The sequence below is a fragment of the Gavia stellata genome, chromosome 13 (genome assembly GCF_030936135.1).
Source record: "Gavia stellata isolate bGavSte3 chromosome 13, bGavSte3.hap2, whole genome shotgun sequence".
Classification (NCBI taxonomy): Eukaryota; Metazoa; Chordata; class Aves; order Gaviiformes; family Gaviidae; genus Gavia; species Gavia stellata.
In genome coordinates this window covers 21,402,308-21,419,456 of record NC_082606.1, presented here as the reverse complement: position 1 = coordinate 21,419,456, position 17,149 = coordinate 21,402,308, and the positions used below count along the sequence as shown (strand labels likewise).

At 56.8% G+C, this 17,149-nt stretch overlaps 2 protein-coding genes across 3 annotated transcripts; one reads left to right on the top strand and one right to left on the bottom strand.

Annotated features, from left to right (window-relative positions):
• Positions 1-7,592: 7,592 nt before the first annotated feature.
• RASL12 (RAS like family 12) lies at positions 7,593-12,042 on the bottom strand. 2 transcript variants are annotated; one of them, XM_059823968.1, is made up of 6 exons: positions 11,850-12,042; positions 10,825-10,941; positions 10,660-10,716; positions 9,449-9,522; positions 9,165-9,355; positions 7,593-8,320 (listed from the first exon to the last, which is right to left on the bottom strand). In XM_059823968.1, exons 2-6 carry the CDS (start codon positions 10,931-10,933, stop codon positions 7,936-7,938), a joined length of 816 nt encoding a protein of 271 aa, XP_059679951.1. In that variant the 5' UTR covers positions 10,934-10,941; positions 11,850-12,042; the 3' UTR covers positions 7,593-7,935. The 2 variants fall into 2 exon arrangements, with proteins under 2 accessions (XP_059679951.1, XP_059679952.1); XM_059823969.1 differs by lacking the exons at positions 10,660-10,716; positions 11,850-12,042 and having other exon boundaries at positions 10,825-11,016.
• Positions 12,043-13,461: 1,419 nt separating this feature from the next.
• KBTBD13 (kelch repeat and BTB domain containing 13) lies at positions 13,462-15,346 on the top strand. Its single transcript, XM_059824062.1, has one exon. It carries the CDS (start codon positions 13,494-13,496, stop codon positions 14,952-14,954), a length of 1,461 nt encoding a protein of 486 aa, XP_059680045.1. The 5' UTR covers positions 13,462-13,493; the 3' UTR covers positions 14,955-15,346.
• The last annotated feature ends 1,803 nt before the right edge of the window (positions 15,347-17,149 follow it).

The window sequence follows — 17,149 nt, the reverse complement described above, 5'->3', positions numbered from 1 at the left end:
AGAAAAAAATTGTTCAGGTGTAAATATAAACTCAAAATAACACAAGTAAAATGTTTCCTTGAGAGGTGCTGGCCCCTTTGTTCTTTCTACCTCTTTCCATACAAGCTTAAAATGCATGAGCTTTCCCTCATTTGAGTTCCCCATGTTGTACCCAAGCTGGGAAGCAACCTCAGAATGGTCTTGGGTGTCTTCAGAGGGCTGGGAGACCAAAGTCCACAGCTTAGAGTCATCAAAGGCCTGGATCTAAGGGCTCATCCCCATCCAACAGCAGCCAGAGTGACTGCTGAAACATGTGGGCAAGGGAGCAATCGTGAAGACGTCACCCACGCTCTCTCAGCTTGTTTGGTGGAGCAGTGCTCACCCACGCCGGGATGTGGGCAGTGGGGCAGAGCAGCTGTGTGGGGGAAGCTGGGGGAGATGACATTAAAAATCTGTCTTTCAGGCTGGAAGATCCAAACTCGCCAGAGCATGTCCAGCCCCCTTACTGGGGGAAACTGGTGGTGCAGGCAGTGTTCTGGATCCCGCTCAGGCTCTCCGCTGGGGTAAATACACTGGCTTGAGAACACTTTGTTTTGTAGCTTTGATGAATGAAATGTCCAAACTAATTTGGTCAGTTTGATGTAGATGTAAAAGATCTTTAAAATAACAGGGGTTCCCCTTAAAGTCTTTTACCTAAATTTCCTGTTAACGCACAATAAATGTCCATTCTGATACTGTATTGTACCTGAGAAGTTCCGGCCTCCCACGTCTGGTGGAGATTGGGCAGTCACTACTTTATGAAGTAGAGAAGTATTTCTAGCAGCTTTCTAGCATCCCTGCTGTGCATGGCAGCTTTAGTGCAGACACCAGGAGGTGGCCCACAAGTTATGAAACACCTTAGGAGAAAATCAGCAACATGCATGTCACATATTCCTGTTCAAGTAAATGATTAGACGGAAGCCTTGCACAGCAAGATTTAACACATTCAAGTGACACTTCTTATTAGGGTGTAGCAGACATGTAACTTGATTTTATTGGCACCAAGAATTTATTTCCTCCTTTCTCAGGAGAGATCCGTGCGAATAATCTAAAGCTTACCTGGACGGTAAGGTGATTGGCATACCTAACTGCAAGGAGCAGCTTTATCCCTATTTTCTGAAATACGGGGTCAAAGTGGACCACGTATTTGAGAGTCCTGTCCTCAAAGAATTACTAACAGATGGTTTTCTGGCAGCAGGGAGCAAGCCTGCATGCCTGGTTGGCTATAAAATGTGAACTTTGAGTTGTGAAGACATTGAGAAGGGGGGGGGGGAATAGTAGCAATCATTAGGTGTATAACCGATAGGACAAATGGTTCCCTGAGGAGTCAGCAGCAGCATTGTTGACATGCCTGGCGCGGTGGAACATGCTTGTGAGCGATTTCCAGGGAACAGTTACAGACAGTGCCAGGGCACACTACAAAGGCGGGTAAAAGTTGAGAGTATCAGAGAGTCGTAAAAGTCTAAGTCTTCCTATAATAATTAATGGCCTGTGGGGCCAGCGTGTCTGCGGGATGCATGTGTGTTGTGGTGTCATTCACCTGCGAGCGGGTGATGGTTCAGATGAGGCCAGTGAGCAGTGGCGGAGCGGTGGGCTGGGGAGAGCCACCTCATCATCTCAAACTAGCTCACAGCGGACAGACAGGAACCCTCTGCTCAGGTCAGGTCCCTCCAAAGGAGGCTGAAGAACTGAGTTGGACAAGCAGCCATAAAAGCTGGATTGATGCCACTGAGAAATGAGGGACTAAAGGTCAAGGAGGAGCTTTCTGCTTCCCTGAGGGATGGGAGATACCTTTACCTCAAGGGCAAGCTGGCTTTTCCTCCTCTTGGAGCTGAGCCCTCCACTTCCTCATCTCCACGCCCTTATTCTGCCATCCATGGATTGGCAGCAGGCAGTCACTGTCCACAAAGTATGGATTCTCTAAGGATTGTGGCAGGGGAGCAAGGAGGGAAGTGGTGAGGTTAGTTGGGGAGGGACTGGTTCTCAGCAGCCGAGCTCGCATCTGCACGGGGTCACCAAGGCAAGGGGTCCAACCCCAGGCAGCAGACCCTGTGCCAGACCCACTCTGCTGTCACCTCAATGGCTCCCAGGATGTCTGCACCCTGTCCTGGCAGCTCAGACTCGGCTTCACAGAAGAAAACAGATGCCACAGCTGCAGGGGTACATCAGGTCCCGTTTTGGAACACAGAGCTGGAGCAGGGAGGGGAATCAGTATAAGCGCAGAGTTGTTTAAAAGATCATAACTTCTACTTGTGCTTTTGTCTCCTTTCATCTGCTGTGGACACCAGAGGAGAAACATGCTGTCCTGCTGTATCCCGTCCCTCTGAGTCATAACTTGTATAACCTCAGGGCTCCCACTGATAAAACCAGTGGCACTGCACAGTGGGAGCTAGCAGAGGACACTGCGAGGTTATCCCTCACCTCTCGGCTCTCTCTTTTTCCCAGGCATCTGCGCACTGAAGAAACACTGGTGAAGGTGTGATCCATCCCAGCTGCACGTACAAATATGAAGTTCTTCTGGATAATCCTATTTTTCCTGCTGCAAGGTAGAGTCTTGGCTTATAGGATAATAGTGTGGGTGAAGTAGGTCACACGTACTGAGGCTTTGTCTCTTCACGGGCTCTCACCCACACCAGGCTCAGCAGGGGTTACAACACGCCATTGTCTGCAGGGCAGGTTTGCGGGAGCTGGACGTACATGTGCAAGAGTTTCCAGCATTGCTGGAACCTTAAGAACGCCTCACTGGCTGAGGGCAAACACATACAGATAGTATTATGGCAAAGGCATGCATTAAAGACCTTAACTTCCTGGAAATATGGTTTCTTCCTCTTCATGGGCCCATTTTCCTCAGTATACACCAGCAGCAGCCTGGCTCAACCGTGGGGGAAGTTGCACCCTAAGCCTGTGCTCACAGCACTGTTGTAATCTCTTTGACACCTCGGAAGACACCTGACTTACGGAGATTTGACTTTTTTAAACCCAATGTCTTTTGGGACAATCTGCACCTCCACTGTGCGGAGGGATGTTCCAACTGACACTTCAAGGTTAAAGAGCAGAACAGGAAAGACCTGAGCCCCAAACCTTTCCCCCCTTTGGTTTCCCAGAAACAGAGGCATTGGAGGCAGTTCCTAGTTCATCCAGCTGGAGCAGGACTTCGGGGTGTCTGTCCCCAGAGGCAAAGCAGAAGCCAGCAATGAGGCTCACCAAAAGGTCTGAGCTTCCTCTGCCTCTTGGAACAAACCAAGAGAGCAGCCTCCCACCTCCCAGAATCAGCATGAAGGGGCTGAGCATGGGCCAGGCTGCACGGCGCTGTGGGCTGGCACCAGCCAGCACACCAAGGGGTCCGGCAGAGCTCAAGTCTAGGACAGGAGCTTACCGTCATCTCTTCTCCAGGGAACAGCTACAGATAGAGCTTTAGACAGAGCTCAGCGCTAGTTGCAAGGGCAAGTCTAGCTGGGCTTCCCAGGACCCACCCAAAAGGCCGTGCTTGGGTCATGTTTGCTGAGAAGTGTGGGTTAGGGAAAGCTCAGCTACAAGCCTGGCAGCCCTGGCAGAGAGAAGCTGGCCTGGAGGCAGTTTGGCTATTGAATGCCTTTTGCCCTGTGCTGATTTCCCAGTTCCAGAATTGGGTATCATTCCCATCTGCCCTATAGACTCCGTGTGCATGTATGTCCTGTGCTTAGGGGGTGGCCACACTCATATGCTGGTTTCTTTGCAGGCACTGAAGCTTTTCTAATGAAAAATGCTAAAGTCAAGCTGTGTTTACAAGCCAGCCCGATGAATGGTAATTTACTGCTGGAGGACTGTAATCCAGAGTCAGATTTCCAGGACTGGTCTTGGCAAGGCGATTCTTTGATGAATCACGGCACGCAGAGCTGCCTCTCCGTGGTGGGGGCCGACAGAGTGCAGACAAGTCTCTGCGACAGCGTGAGCTACACGAGCTGGGACTGCTCAGATTCTCTGCTCTCTCCTCTGGGCAGCAGCCAGGGCTACCTGGTGGCAAACAGGAAAGGAGTTGCTCTCAATAACATGAGAGGCCTGAAGGCCCAATGGCAAGATGTTGCAGACAGGAGCGTGTGCGAGGAGAAAGCAGGTAAGTGTCGCACCCCGGGGACCAGTGGTACATGCACACATGCTGCTGGGGAATGTGAAAAGACAGTCAGTGTCCTGGGGTCTTTCCAGCCCTGGGCGCCCCACCACAATGGGATCTGCAGCGTGAGCCAGAAATGCTCTCCGCTTCTCGGTGTATGAGATACGGCTGTGCTCTCACTGCTGCGTTCTGCCTGCTTGGAGGGATGTGCTGGGCAACCCTGGGAGCCAAGGGGAAAGCCATTTCTGGCCTGAAGTATCGCAGTGAGCAACCATTGCATCTTTCTGCTCTTTTCCTCCATAGCCGGGGCAGAGCAAGACTGGTACTTCTCTGCAGCCCTTGCCAGCACACACGTGTATGACCACACAGCAGGCAACGCGACCCTTGCGCTGGGTGTAGATCAAGAAGAGCTGGAGGAGCTGCTCTGGTTCTTCCGCAGAGAAGACCGTAAGTCCCATTGACGTTCCTGGGTTGAGAGCTGAAATAGAGATACATAGTCCTTGGCTGTTAACCCTCCTGCCTAACGGAGGTGCCCGAGGGAATTACCCAAGGAGGTGATTTTCCCCCAAATATATAAACCCTCAGTCTCACCTCCAGAAGAAGCAGGCCATGGGTGAAGATAGGCATGAAGCTTTGCTGAGATAGTGTCTCCTCCCAGAGAGGGGTTCAGCCTCTTTCCAAGCATAGCCTGCCAAGAGAGCAAAGGTCTGGGATGACCAGTGATTTTGGCAGGGTGGAGGGAGCAGGTCAATATGAGCAGGTCAGCGCTCCGAGAATCAACTTCAAAGCCACAAAAGTCAAGGATGGAGCATCCGCTGTCATCTGTGCTGCACACCCCAGCTGGTGTTTGAGGGCAAAATCTACCTGCCTGAGTGTGGCAGTGGCGAGAAAGGCTGCAGAGCGGAGGGGCCCTTCTAGCAGTGCTCATGGTGGGATGCTGCAGCTCTCAGCCTTGCTCCCACCCTCCGGCACAGCCGCTCACAGCTCTCAGGCAAGGTTGAAAAGGGAGGGAGATTTGGCTGAGTTTATCCCCAAAAATGTGAGCTGGGTGCTCTGCTCTGCGTGCTGAGCTGGACACCAGCACCTCTGCCCTCATTCTGCAGCCAAGCCATGGCACTCTGAGCTTGGGTATCCTCAGGAAATGCTTAGCCGGGCTCTGCGGGCCACACCGCTCTGTGCACGCTAACGCTGCCTCTCCGTGCTTTCCCCCAGCATCAACGTGGAATTACTCCATCCTTGCACTTTCCTTCGTGACCATGATTTTGGGTCTTCTCCTCCTGGCCATGAACATTGTGCGAAACAGGTGAGTCGGGAAAATTTGGGGGTCTTTTGGTGTGTGGTAGTGTGCTGAGATGCCCCCAGGCAGACAGACCTGGGTTTGGTAGGGCAGGGCAGCATGCTGAGACGCAGGGCAAGAGCGAACCCTGAGCAACGGGGAGAAGAGCAAAGACGAACTCCCCTTGAACTGTGCTTCATTGTAAAACCCTGCCTGACTCCCTGCTCTCCCCAAAGTGTGTCACTTGGAACAAGCCACTTCACTTCTCCGGGCCCTGGATCCTCACCGGTAAAGAATCTGCAACAGCTCTGCCCAGCCCAGCAGGGCTCTTGGGAGGGAAGTGGCGTTACATGTGTGGTGTGAGGTGCTCTCCCATAAGTACAGGGGCATATAGGGGCTCTGGAGCAGGACTCCCCAGCCTTTCCCCATCTGTGTTCCCACAATGTTCCCCTGGGCCATACTGTTGCACAGCAACCCCGCAGCTGAGGAGCAACTCGTTGTCTTCTACAGCAAGAAAACTTACACCTGGGTCAGAGCTTTCATCTTAAAAATGGGAGAAAAAGAGCTAATGTTACAAGTCTGCCATGCTCTCGTTTTAACGATGGCTTGCTGGGTGTTACTGCCTTGCTTTGGGCGATGTGACGCGCTGTGTGTTCTCCGAGTGTAAACACTGCGGCTGTGTGTACTCAAACACTTCAGACCACTTACATGGCACAGTGCCACTGCGGGGTTTGCCCGTAGGCAGCTAATGTGTTCCCTGGGCCAAGGTGCAAAGAGATGGATGTAACCATCACTGGGGGTAGATGCCTGCCCCCAGCCGCGGGCTGGGCTGGCTGCTTCACTCCGCATTTCCTTTTTATGCAGGAAAAGGAAGTTCCACACGTATAGAGAAGCAGTGCAAACCACCCAGCAGGCTGAGATGGAAGCCAAGCAAGCCCTGATGCCTGTGCAGGAACACAGCCTGGCCGCACTGCAAAAGGAGGAGCTGGTGCCCCAGGATCAGAGATCAGGAGAAGTGGTGGTCCAGTGGAAGGACGGGACCATCACGTCTCTGTACACAGAGAGGTCTGAGGATGCCATATAACGGCAGCTGAAGTCAAACCATTTAGGCCCTAAGGAATGTATCAGAATGTCTCAGTTCATAGTGGTGGAAGTTTAAAAACACAGCTTAGCCTGGGGAAACGGAAGAGAGGAAAAAAGAAAGCAGCAGCACTGTACCCCACAGACATGGCTCTGGACTCCCGGCAAACACATGCCTCCCCCGTTTCAGCCCCCGGCTGCCTGATCCTTACCCGCTGCACTCGGCTGCCTCCAGCCTTCTCTCCTGCTCCGGCTTCGCCCCCTCGCTCAGGTGCCGCCTGCCTCCGCCGCGAACGGGTGGGAGCCCAGCTGGGGTGGGAGGTGGGGGGTGGGAGGCTTTTCCTGCGGGTCAGCCGGGGAACACACCATCAAGTCCCGTCAGGAAAACAGCCCCACTGAAGCAGAGGCGCTTTTGTTCTTTTCAGAAATCGTCTTTATTAAAATATTTTCCAAAATGGTTGATCAAAATCCCATATTGAATATCTCTCTCCATCAGTAAGGTCTCATATATATATATATACACACAAATATACACATGGATGTTTTACTCTGCAGAGTAACTGCAACTCCAGGGAAAAGCAGAACATTTAACCTGATACGGCAAATGAAACCGAATGCACAGCCCTCGGCGCTGGCTTGGGCACCGGTAGAGCCCAGTTTCCTTTAGGATCCACTTCACGCCCTTCACTGGGCACATGTAGAAGCCATGAAATAATTTAAGACATTTTTTGAAATATTGCAGTCTTTTAAGCAAAGGCTTTTCAGAGCATGTCCTCGTCAGTGAAGCAACTCTCCTTGCAAAGCCTTTGAAAAGGAGCACTACAGTGTAAAAGGTTGATTAAAAAGCCAGCTATTTTGGTATGACTTATTTCGATGCATGGGAACCAGTTTCAGGACACCTGAGGCCTTTAGTCGGCTGAAAAAATACCTGCACCTTTCTCATTCGGATTGAAAAAAAAAATAAAAAATTCCTCCTACTTATTGCTCAGTCAGGGGACCCGTGAGACGAACGAGATGAGGATGAGTGCCCTCCATGCTTGATTGATGATTAATTCCCCCTTCCTGGGCTCCCATCGCTGTGCGCCAGGCGCCCAAGCGGGCTGGGGGGCCCTGGGGACAGCCCTCGCCCTCCCGGTGGTGCCCGCGGCTCCGGCTGCTCCGGGAACTGCCCGGATCCGCATGGAAAGCCAGGCTGGCCCCCAGTGCCGATGGCAGGACAGGGTGCAAACACTGCGGCAGCGCTCAGCCAGCGGGGATGAGAGCCAGGGCGGGGGCAGGCAGAGGGATGCCACAGCCGATTTCGGACTCTCGGCACCCCATCACAGGTTTTGCTCCGGCGCAGAGACCGGGCCAACGTCCGCCAGCAGCTGCTGCAGTGCCTGTGAGTCCGTTGCGGAGGGTCTCAGCCCTTGCGGAGCCGGGGGGGATGAGGGTCTCTCGCCGCCCCCTCCACAGCCCGCAGGGACACGTCCTAAAATATCTTGAAGCCTTTCAGCAAGGTGAGCGTGGGAGCTTTCCTCTTGCTCTGAGCCCGTGAGGACTTGACGGTGACCAGCTTGGCCTGGGCCACCGAGGGGATCTCCTTGTAGTTGACGGTGGAGAGGGTGTTGAAGGTGCAGCTGGCCAAGCCGTGGCGGGTGGGCAGGGCGACCGGTGTGGCCACCGGCGGGCAGGGACGCTCCTCGGTGATGAAGAGTGGCCGGATGGGCAGGCTCCCCTCCGCCTGGCGCCGCACCTCTCGCACGGCTTCGTGGAAGACGTGCTGCACCCCTGCGAAGTCCTGGCACGCCGACACCTCGTAGAAGAGGCACCCGAACCTGCTCGCCAGGGACGTCCCTTCGGCTGTGGGCACCTGCCTGGCGGGAGCGGAGGGGATGGGTGCAGCATCCCTTGGGGCGCAGTAACCACCCAAAAAGGGGAGGAAGGGGTGCAAGCGGGGAGCAACGGACCCTGCATCCCACACCTGCTTCCCAGGGAGCACTGGGGCAGCACCCGCTTGTCCCCCTTCCTGCGACATGCAGGGCACATGAGTCCAAAAGAATTTTACCTTTCCCAAAATCCCAGAGGAATGGGCTGCACGGGTCCCTGGGGAATCATGCAACCTCCCGTGCCGGGGATGTGTGCCAGGGACGCGGGGGGCTGGATGCGATGGCAGCACACTGGGAAGCGGGGAGGAGACGGGGCAGGTCCTTGCCGTGGGGAGGGGGAAGCCGCCGTGCTGGGAGCATGAGGGGGTTCAGCAATGCACGGGGGGGTTCAGCAACACGCGTGACTCAAGGACCCATGGGACCAACGCTCAGCGCGGCCCCAAAATGGCACAAAAGGCCAGAAAAACACACCGGGGACATCCAGTCCTGGCAGCAGGGACAGGGCGAGAAAGGGCTCCAGGGAAAGGGCACATCCAGAGGGGAACGAGGAGCTGGAGCGGGCTCAAGCCCTGCCCGGCGACGGTGACGCTGCCTTACCACGCAGCCGAAAAACGTCCCATGGAAAATACCAACGGACTCAAAATAAACACATCATCCCCCAGGCAGGAGAGCAGGAACCTCAGAGATGTGGGAGAGTGTGGCGAATACCAACAAGGGTGGAAATAACCACAAAAAAATCAGATTTGGGTTTTGCATCCCAGCCGGAGGGTTGGGGGGGGATCTGTGAGCTCTTCCCCACCGGGAAAAGACAGCCTTGCCCCGTGCCCGGTACCTGTACTGCTCCATGTCCAGCTTGTTGCCCAGCAGGAGCACAGGGCAGCGGCGCTGGCAGCCCCTCGCGTGCCGGGCGAGGACCTCCAGGTAGCGCTGGCAGCCCTCGAAGCTCTTCAGATCGTCAATGCTGTAGACGACGAGGAAGGCGCTGGCCCAGCCCAGGTAGCGCTCGCAGTTCCCGGGGCCATCCTGGGGGCGAGAGGAGCGGCTGAGCCGTGGTCCAGCCGCGGTCCAGCCACGTCACGCCGGGTGTTTGGCACCAGCGGTGCCCCGGTGCCTCACCTGGTCAGCGGTGTCCATCACCTTCAGCAGCACGGGCTGCTGGTCCACCAACTCCTCTGAGGCGTAGGTGTCCTCTGCAAGGAGAAGGGTGGTTGTGAGGGTGGACCGGGGTGTCCCGTCTTCTCCAAAGCCAAGCAAAGCCCTGGGATGCTTGGGACACTGCGGAAAAAACTCATCTCCTGATGAGGAGCATCCTCCACCGGCGCCTCTCGCCTCGCTCCTTCCTGAGACAACATTATTTTGGGGGACTGGTGGTGATGCTGCCGGGCAAACCCGGCTGGGCGCAGTCATTTCCCTCTGCATGCCACAAGCGTGGGCTCCCACGGGAGAAGGAGGGAGGGGAAGGAGCCCGGCACAGCCATTGCTGCGCCCAGAGCTCGGCCCTTATCTAAATGCCGCGACCTGGTGAGATAAAGCGAGCTTGGGGCTTGACACTGGGGCTGTTTCCCAATAAATCAGGCAAAAGGAGCACCCCTTTCTTTCAGAAGGAGGGCAGGCAGGGAGAGCCGCTGAACTCTTCCCCCGGGAGAAAGATGCCCTCTCCCGGCTGGGTCCTAACGGATGCGTTTCGGAAAGGTTTTGACGTGGGAAGATGAAACCACATTCCCAAAAAAGATCCGAGGAAGAAAGGATTTATCCTTCTTTCCTAAGAGTTGCTGAGTTATTAGGGGCTGGAGCTGGTTCCTGGACAAGGTCCATATCTCCCTAATGTCCCCGATAAATCATTTACAGTTCTTCCCCGCGCCCTGGAGTCAGGCCTAGGGAAATAGTTATTAATTACTCAAACGAGTGGGGAAAAAAAATGCCCAGAACCGCTCACTGCAAAGCACAGCCCCCGGGGCCGCCCGCCCTGCGGCCCCCGCTCGCTGCCCCAGCCCTTCCCCTGCCCGACACCCCAGGAGCGAGCAGGGGGCACGAGATGCTCCCCAAGGACCCCCAATAATTCAGCTTTCGGTTTCTTTGGGGCGATGCGAGGAGCCGACGCTCCCCCGTGGGACGTGCCCGCGGAGAGAGCGCTGCTTTCACCTCTGTTTTCACAGGCGGGTTTGGGTCAAATCCAGCCCTTCCGTTGTTTTTCATGTAATTTTGAGCGTTGTTTTTTTTTCCTCTTAAATGCCACATTCGTGGGAAACACGGGAGACGGGAAGGATGCTCCGTAGGAGCTCATGGGGGACAAGCGGGGGGAAACATGCGTGGAGAAAGCATCTTACCCAAGTTCGGATCATATTCGCTTATGAACCTCTTGGTTAGAAACTTCACGGTCAGGGCTGCAGGATGTGAAAGAGGCGGGTGAGGCTGGCGTCCCCCCACAGCACCAGCACCCCGGCACCCCCCCGATGCCCGGCCATCCCCGTGGCAGCGGGGCGCCCTCTCACCTGACTTGCCAGCCCCTTGGCACCCCAGGATGGCCACGTTGCACTCGGCGAGGGGGCTCTGGGGCGGCCGCTCGCCGCCGGCTCGGGGTTTGCCAAACATTGAGGACATCCTCTGTCCTGTGGGAGAGAGCGGGGGGGACGTGGGGCACCCACCACCACGCCGGATGGGGACCCTTTCACCGCCCAAATGGGGACCCTCTTGCCGCCCGGCTCGTGGGGTGCCCCAGCCTGGGGGAAAGCGGGGCTCGGCAGCACTGGGGAGGGGGATCCCCTCTCCTCCATCCGCATCCTGGAGCCAGGGCAGCCGGCATCACCATCCCACGCTGGCCGCCAGCACCCCACCCAAGCAAAGGCAGGGAAGCCCCCCCATCCCTCCACCCACCCTTCGCACCCCAGAAAGAGAAGAGAAAATCAGCCTCCCACCTTAAAACCCACCGCCGGAGGAGACGCGGGGTGCGCGGGGGCCGAGGCCGGGACTGGGGGAGCAGCGGCCCCTGCGCCGCTGGGGCTGCCGATGAATGAGGCAGGCGGAGGCGAGCACGGCTCCCGCCGCTCGGGCCCCAGCCAAACTCCTTGTAAGGAAAGCGGCCGCGCCGGCGCTGGGCTGGACACACTGCCCCGGCCGCCCCGAGGTTGGTCCCCCCGGCAGGGCACGCACTGGCCCCCCAAGCTCCCGGGGCTTTGGGCAGGGACCCCCGGCTCCAAAACCCACCGTACCTCCGCTCAGCGGCCACCTTGCCATGTCCCAGCACCTTGCCGAGACCCCAACTAGCAAAAGCCCAGTCCTGCTCCCCTAGCTGAGGCCGGTGCACTCATTACACCTCCTGCAGGCAGGAGCGGTGCCCTGGGGCAATGCTGCCAGCACAGCCACCCTCCTGCCCACCACTTGCCCAGCTCCTTCGGATGCATTTAAGCATAGACACCTTCTGCTGCTGGCAGAGACTTTGCAGGGGAAAAAAAAAAAACCTTTTTCCACCCAAAAGGCACGATCCCGAGGGGGAAAGGGAAGCACGGGAAGTACTCACCGCTGCTGCCTGCACCGAGCCATCAGCCAGCACCCAGCGGGCTCAGAGCCCGAGTAGGTGGCAGGAGCTGAATTCAGCGTTGTCATGGCGATCGCAGCCATTTGGGATGGGGCTCAGCGCCCAGGACCGCAGGATACGGCCCCTGGGCCAGCCCCGAGGGGTTTCTCTGGGGGACCATACCCGGGGTTGGGGGGCGAAGGCTGCTCCGCGGCCATGCGGGGCTGCTGCGCCGCTGGGATTATTGCCCGTTAATGCAGGGAGGATATTTTTAAACCCTCCCAAAATAGTCTGGGAGTGTGGAAGTCCCTGCAAGCCCCAGGGATGGGGAGGATGGGGAGGATGGAGAGGATGGGGATCGCTCCCCTGTGGGAAGCAGAGCCCCCTCCGGGGACCCCCAACCCCCAGACCCACTTTGGACACAGGTCAAGGATGCTTGAAAGCAATCAGAGCTAAATGTGCTATTTTAAGCCAGGTACCCGTAAGGATCAATGACAGCAACACAACCACAACGCATTCACCTTCTCCCCTAAACTGAGCTTTTTTGGGGGAACCTGCTGGGGCCACGATCCCGGGCAATGGCTTTGCCATCACTTGGTGCCCCGGGAGCTCCCGGCTGCTGGGATGAGGGGCTGAGGAGGGAAGAAAAAATATACCTTTGGCAAAGTGGATTAAATTATGCATCATTGTGCTGCTTGGATTAAATTATGCATCAAAAATAAAGACCAGCTGCAGGTGGTGATGGGGGGACCTGGGGGCCCCATTGCTGGCCCTCCTCGGCACCCCACAGCAGAGGCGAAATGGGGTTTCTAGCCAGAAAAAGCTGTGACTAGCACACAAACGAGCGATGTGCCATGAATAACTTTTCTTCACCATCGATCCCTACATGAGTCGTGGGGGGGGGTCGTCTCTGCCCGTAGCCGGGCGTTACAGGGGAGCGGGGCGAGCCCTGCGGCCGGAGGGGACTTTTCCGGAGAGAAGGCGTTTGCTGCACTTCATTTTCCTTGCAATGGGATCCCCAGATGAAGCACAGGCTGGTTTGTGGCTCCTTGCGCCAGGGATGGATGTTGCCCAGGTTGCTCCATGCCTCTTCCCTGGGGAGGGTCATAAAGGGAACGGCCCCATAAAGGTCTCTCCCTGCCCGTGGCCACGCTTGGGGGGTGGCAAAGCCCCTTCCCCACGGACAGCCTGGATGGCACCGTGATTTGCTGATGTTGGTTACCTCCCTGCAGCCGTAAACCCCACTTTTATAACGGAAAAAAAATAATAGTGCAGCAACATGCTCCTCCCGGCCACGTTTTCCTCCCTGGGGTGGGCACCGTCCCTTTAGGGCATTGCAAGGAGGGTGCCTGAGAGCGGGGAGAGTGAAACCCGTCTCCCCCAGGGCAGCCAGGCATCCTCCGTGGGACGAGCCACGATGGAGCCGGGCATCTCCGCTGTGACCCGCACCGGCCGGTGCGGCCGGAGCCCTGCCTGTGTTTTGGGTGGGCAGCTGAGCTCGGTGGATGCCTTTGAAAGGCCCCGGTCACGAGCTCGGCTATCTTTAGCCGAAGGTATTTATATTACAAGGCAGCGGCGTGGCGGCCGCCGGGCAGCGCAGCAAAGGCATCAAAGGGTGGTGGAGGCAGGAGGGGGCTGCGCTGGGACATGGCACTGAGGAGCATCGGCACTGAGGAGCATCGGGTGCTGTTCCCACCCCAAGAGCCGCTGAGACCCTGGGCGAGGATGACTCCGGAGGAGGAAGGCTCCCGGGCAGGGCCCCCAGAGCGGGTGCGTATCCGGGTGGAGGAGCAGTCGTTCTGGGTGGAGAAGACCTTGCTGGTGGAGAGCAGTGAGTACTTCCGTGCCCTCTTCCGCTCGGGCATGAAGGAGAGCACGCAGGAGGAGATCGGGCTGGGAGAGGTGAGCGCGGCAGGGTTCCTCGCCATGCTGCGGGTGCTGGCGGGCGAGAGGCCCATCCTGGGCAGTGAGGAGACCTTCCAGGCGGTCGAGTGTGCCGCCTTCCTGCAGGTGAAGCCCTTGGCCAAGTACCTGATCCACTCCCTCAACTCCGACAACTGTATCCTGCTGTACCAAGCTGCCGCCATATTTGGTCTCCTGGACCTCTTCCACTGCGCCGCGCTCTACATCAGGGACAGCTACGCCGAGCTGGAGGAGTACCTGGACTGCCTCTCCGCCGACCTGCTGGCCTACGTGGAGACCCTCCTGCCCAGCACCTTCGTGGCGGTGGGAGCCCACACGCCCACCTTCGAGTTCCTGGAGGACCTCTCCAGGACCATCTGCTACCTGGACGAGGAGACCAACACGTGGAGGACCCTCTCCTGCCTGCCGCTGAGCGCCAGCACGTTCCTAGCCGGCATGGCGACCATGGATAATAAGATCTACATTGTGGGCGGCGTCTACGGAGCCAGCAAGCAGGTGGTGGAGAGCAGCTTCTGCTACGACGCCGACGCCAACGCCTGGAGCGAGTTCCCGAGTCCTCATCAGCTGCGCTACGACGTCAGGCTGGTGGGCCACGAGGGCTACCTCTACGCCATCGGCGGGGAGTACGAGAAGATCTCGCTGAAGTCCGTGGAGAGGTACGATGTGGCTTCCAGCACCTGGACGTTCGTCTCCGACCTGCCACAGCCGAGCGCGGCAGCACCCTGCGCCCAAGCCATGGGGCAGATCTTCGTTTGCTTGTGGAAGCCACTGGACACCACCGTCATCTATGAGTATGAGACCCAGCAGGACGCGTGGCTTCCTGTTACTGAGCTCAAGCGGCATCAGAGCTATGGGCACTGCATGGTGGCCCACCGCGACAACCTCTACATCATGCGCAACGGACCCTCAGATGACTTCTTGCGTTGCGTCATCGACTGCTTCAACCTGACATCGCGACAGTGGACCGCCCTGCCCGGACAGTTCCTGAACAGCAAAGGAGCCCTCTTCACCGCCGTCATCAGGGGTGACACTGTCTACACCGTCAACAAGATGCTGACGCTCCTCTACTCCGTGGAAGAGGAGACCTGGAGGTTCAAGAAGGAGCGGGCGGGCTTCCCACGCAGCGGCTCCCTGCAGACCTTCCTCCTGCGGCTGCCGAGGCGTGACCACAACGTCGCGATGTAGACGGCCCCCCATCCCACGTTGGGATGCTCTCCTTGCACGTGGCCTCAGCTCTGCACCCGCCGCTCCCCCGGGCTCCTTTCCTCCTCCGTGGAGCCGTGCTCAGGTCCAGGGACACGTTACATTGCGCCTTGGAGGTGACACTAGACCCTGCCAGAGGGAAAGGGGCTGCAGGCAGCTGCTGCCTGCCTCTGCCTGCACTGCACGGGCTGCCTGCAAAGTCCTACCAGACGTGGGCTCACGAGCCAACCGTGAGCAGGGCTTCCTGGCTTCTGCAGAGGACACATACGAAAAAGATGCAAACACGGGTTTTATTTATTTTGACCGCACTCCGAAGGTGTGCAGCATCCCACCTCCTCTCTGCTCTGATGGGAAATCATTCATTATATCCTGGAATTAAAAGGAAAGCTATAAAAACCCCTGCGTTTTTCATTACTCTTGGGGTTTGGGGTTTTTTCCCCCCCCTCTTCTGAAGGAAAACACCTCCTAACAGGGGTCCACGTCAAGGCTCGCTCCTGCCTGCTGAATGCTTTTTCAGCTGCGGCCCCGTTTCAGAGCCGTACGTGGGAGCGCGGTTCCCACACAGCCCCGCGCTCCCCAGGGAGTCTCCACGGCCGCTCCCGGCCACAACGGGCCCCTGGGAGGAGGAGGGGAGGGGCGAGGTGGTGGGTGAAGGAAAGCACCTCCTGGGCATTGGGTGCTTTAATGCACTGAGGGGTTTCTGGGACCTGGGGACCATCCGTCACCCGCCCTGAGCGCGTTAGCCAGCTACCGGCTCCTCCAGGCTCGTCTGCCAAGCCCCAGCACAGAGCCAACGGGGTGGCAAGTGCTGGTGCTCATGGGAGGCTCATTTGAGCCAAGACAGGGTCTTTTTAGGACATGGCAAACCTTGGAAATACAAAAGGGTGCAGAAAGGGAAGGAGAGGAGAGAGCAGCACCATTGCACGGTGATGCCGGGCTTGCAGTGTCTTCTGCATTAGCAGAGCTCCGTAACCAGATGAGCCGTTCTCGCGAGATACCATCCGCTATAGCATCAAAGGTTGTTAGCCCTCAACACCAGCTCTGGGGACAGCCGGAGAACATAGAGCTCCCCTTTTTCACCGCAGCGCTGCTGGGAGACCTGTGGGACGTGGCTTGATGGGTGGGTGGTGTGGTTTTTTGGTGGGTTTTTTGGGGTTTTTTTTTTGTAATGGTTGGACTTGATGATCTTACAGGTCTTTTCCAACCTTAGTGATTCTGTGATTCTGTGACCAGGACAGCAGCAAACCCAGACCATGGCTCAGCCAGTTTCCCATCCGTGGGGCAGGCTTCGGGCTGCCCGTGCCGTCCCAGCCGAGACGGAGCGGAAGAGAATACCAGCTGGGATGCCTCAAATACCTCCACTTGTGACCCTCGCCAAGTTCTCAGCGTTTTCAAAACAGTTACCACAGTTGAGAAAAAAACCACACAACACAACCACAAACCAAAACAAACAAGAAAACCCCAGCTCGCAGCCGTGTCCAGATTGAAAACCGCTTGAGGCGACTTGTCCCCATTTGCCCTCTGCCACTGGGCCAGGCCACCACCCCGCCGTCACCCCCGGGATGGGGACTGCAGCCGGCGGAGGTGCAGGTCTGATGGTGGCACAGGGTGGACCTCACCCAGCTCTACACCGTGCTGCAGCATCAGCTGAGCGGCACTACTATCCTCGGGCGGACCCATCAAGCCCATCAAGTCAAATCCTTGTTCCCTTCCTAGATGAAGCCAATTAACATTTCACGCTGCCTCTTCCTAACTGAAAGCAGCCCATGGAAGCATGCTGCTTTAAAACCATTTTAAGTTAAATAACCAGCTTAAACCCTCCATTAAAATAAAGTTAAAATAATTCCATTACTAAAATATTTATGACAGGCTTCCGTGGCTAACGCGGGACAGCTGAACTTGGCAGGCTCTTCCCTTCCCTCCAGCTCCGACACCACCAAGCCATACGACCTCTCCCCCCACCTTCACACACTGTTTTTTCGATAGTTCAGGGGTTTACAAAGATATTTGTTGACAAAATGCAAAAGGTTTTAAGACTTTAAGTCTAGCATCTGGGGGAAAGAGCAGGTCTTGGCAGGCGCTGTTGAGTGTGCCATGGATGCTCCCGAGAGAGGAGCAATTTCTTGCATCCGTCAATCCAGACCGTGATACAGAAAGTTACACAAGATAATTTTAGA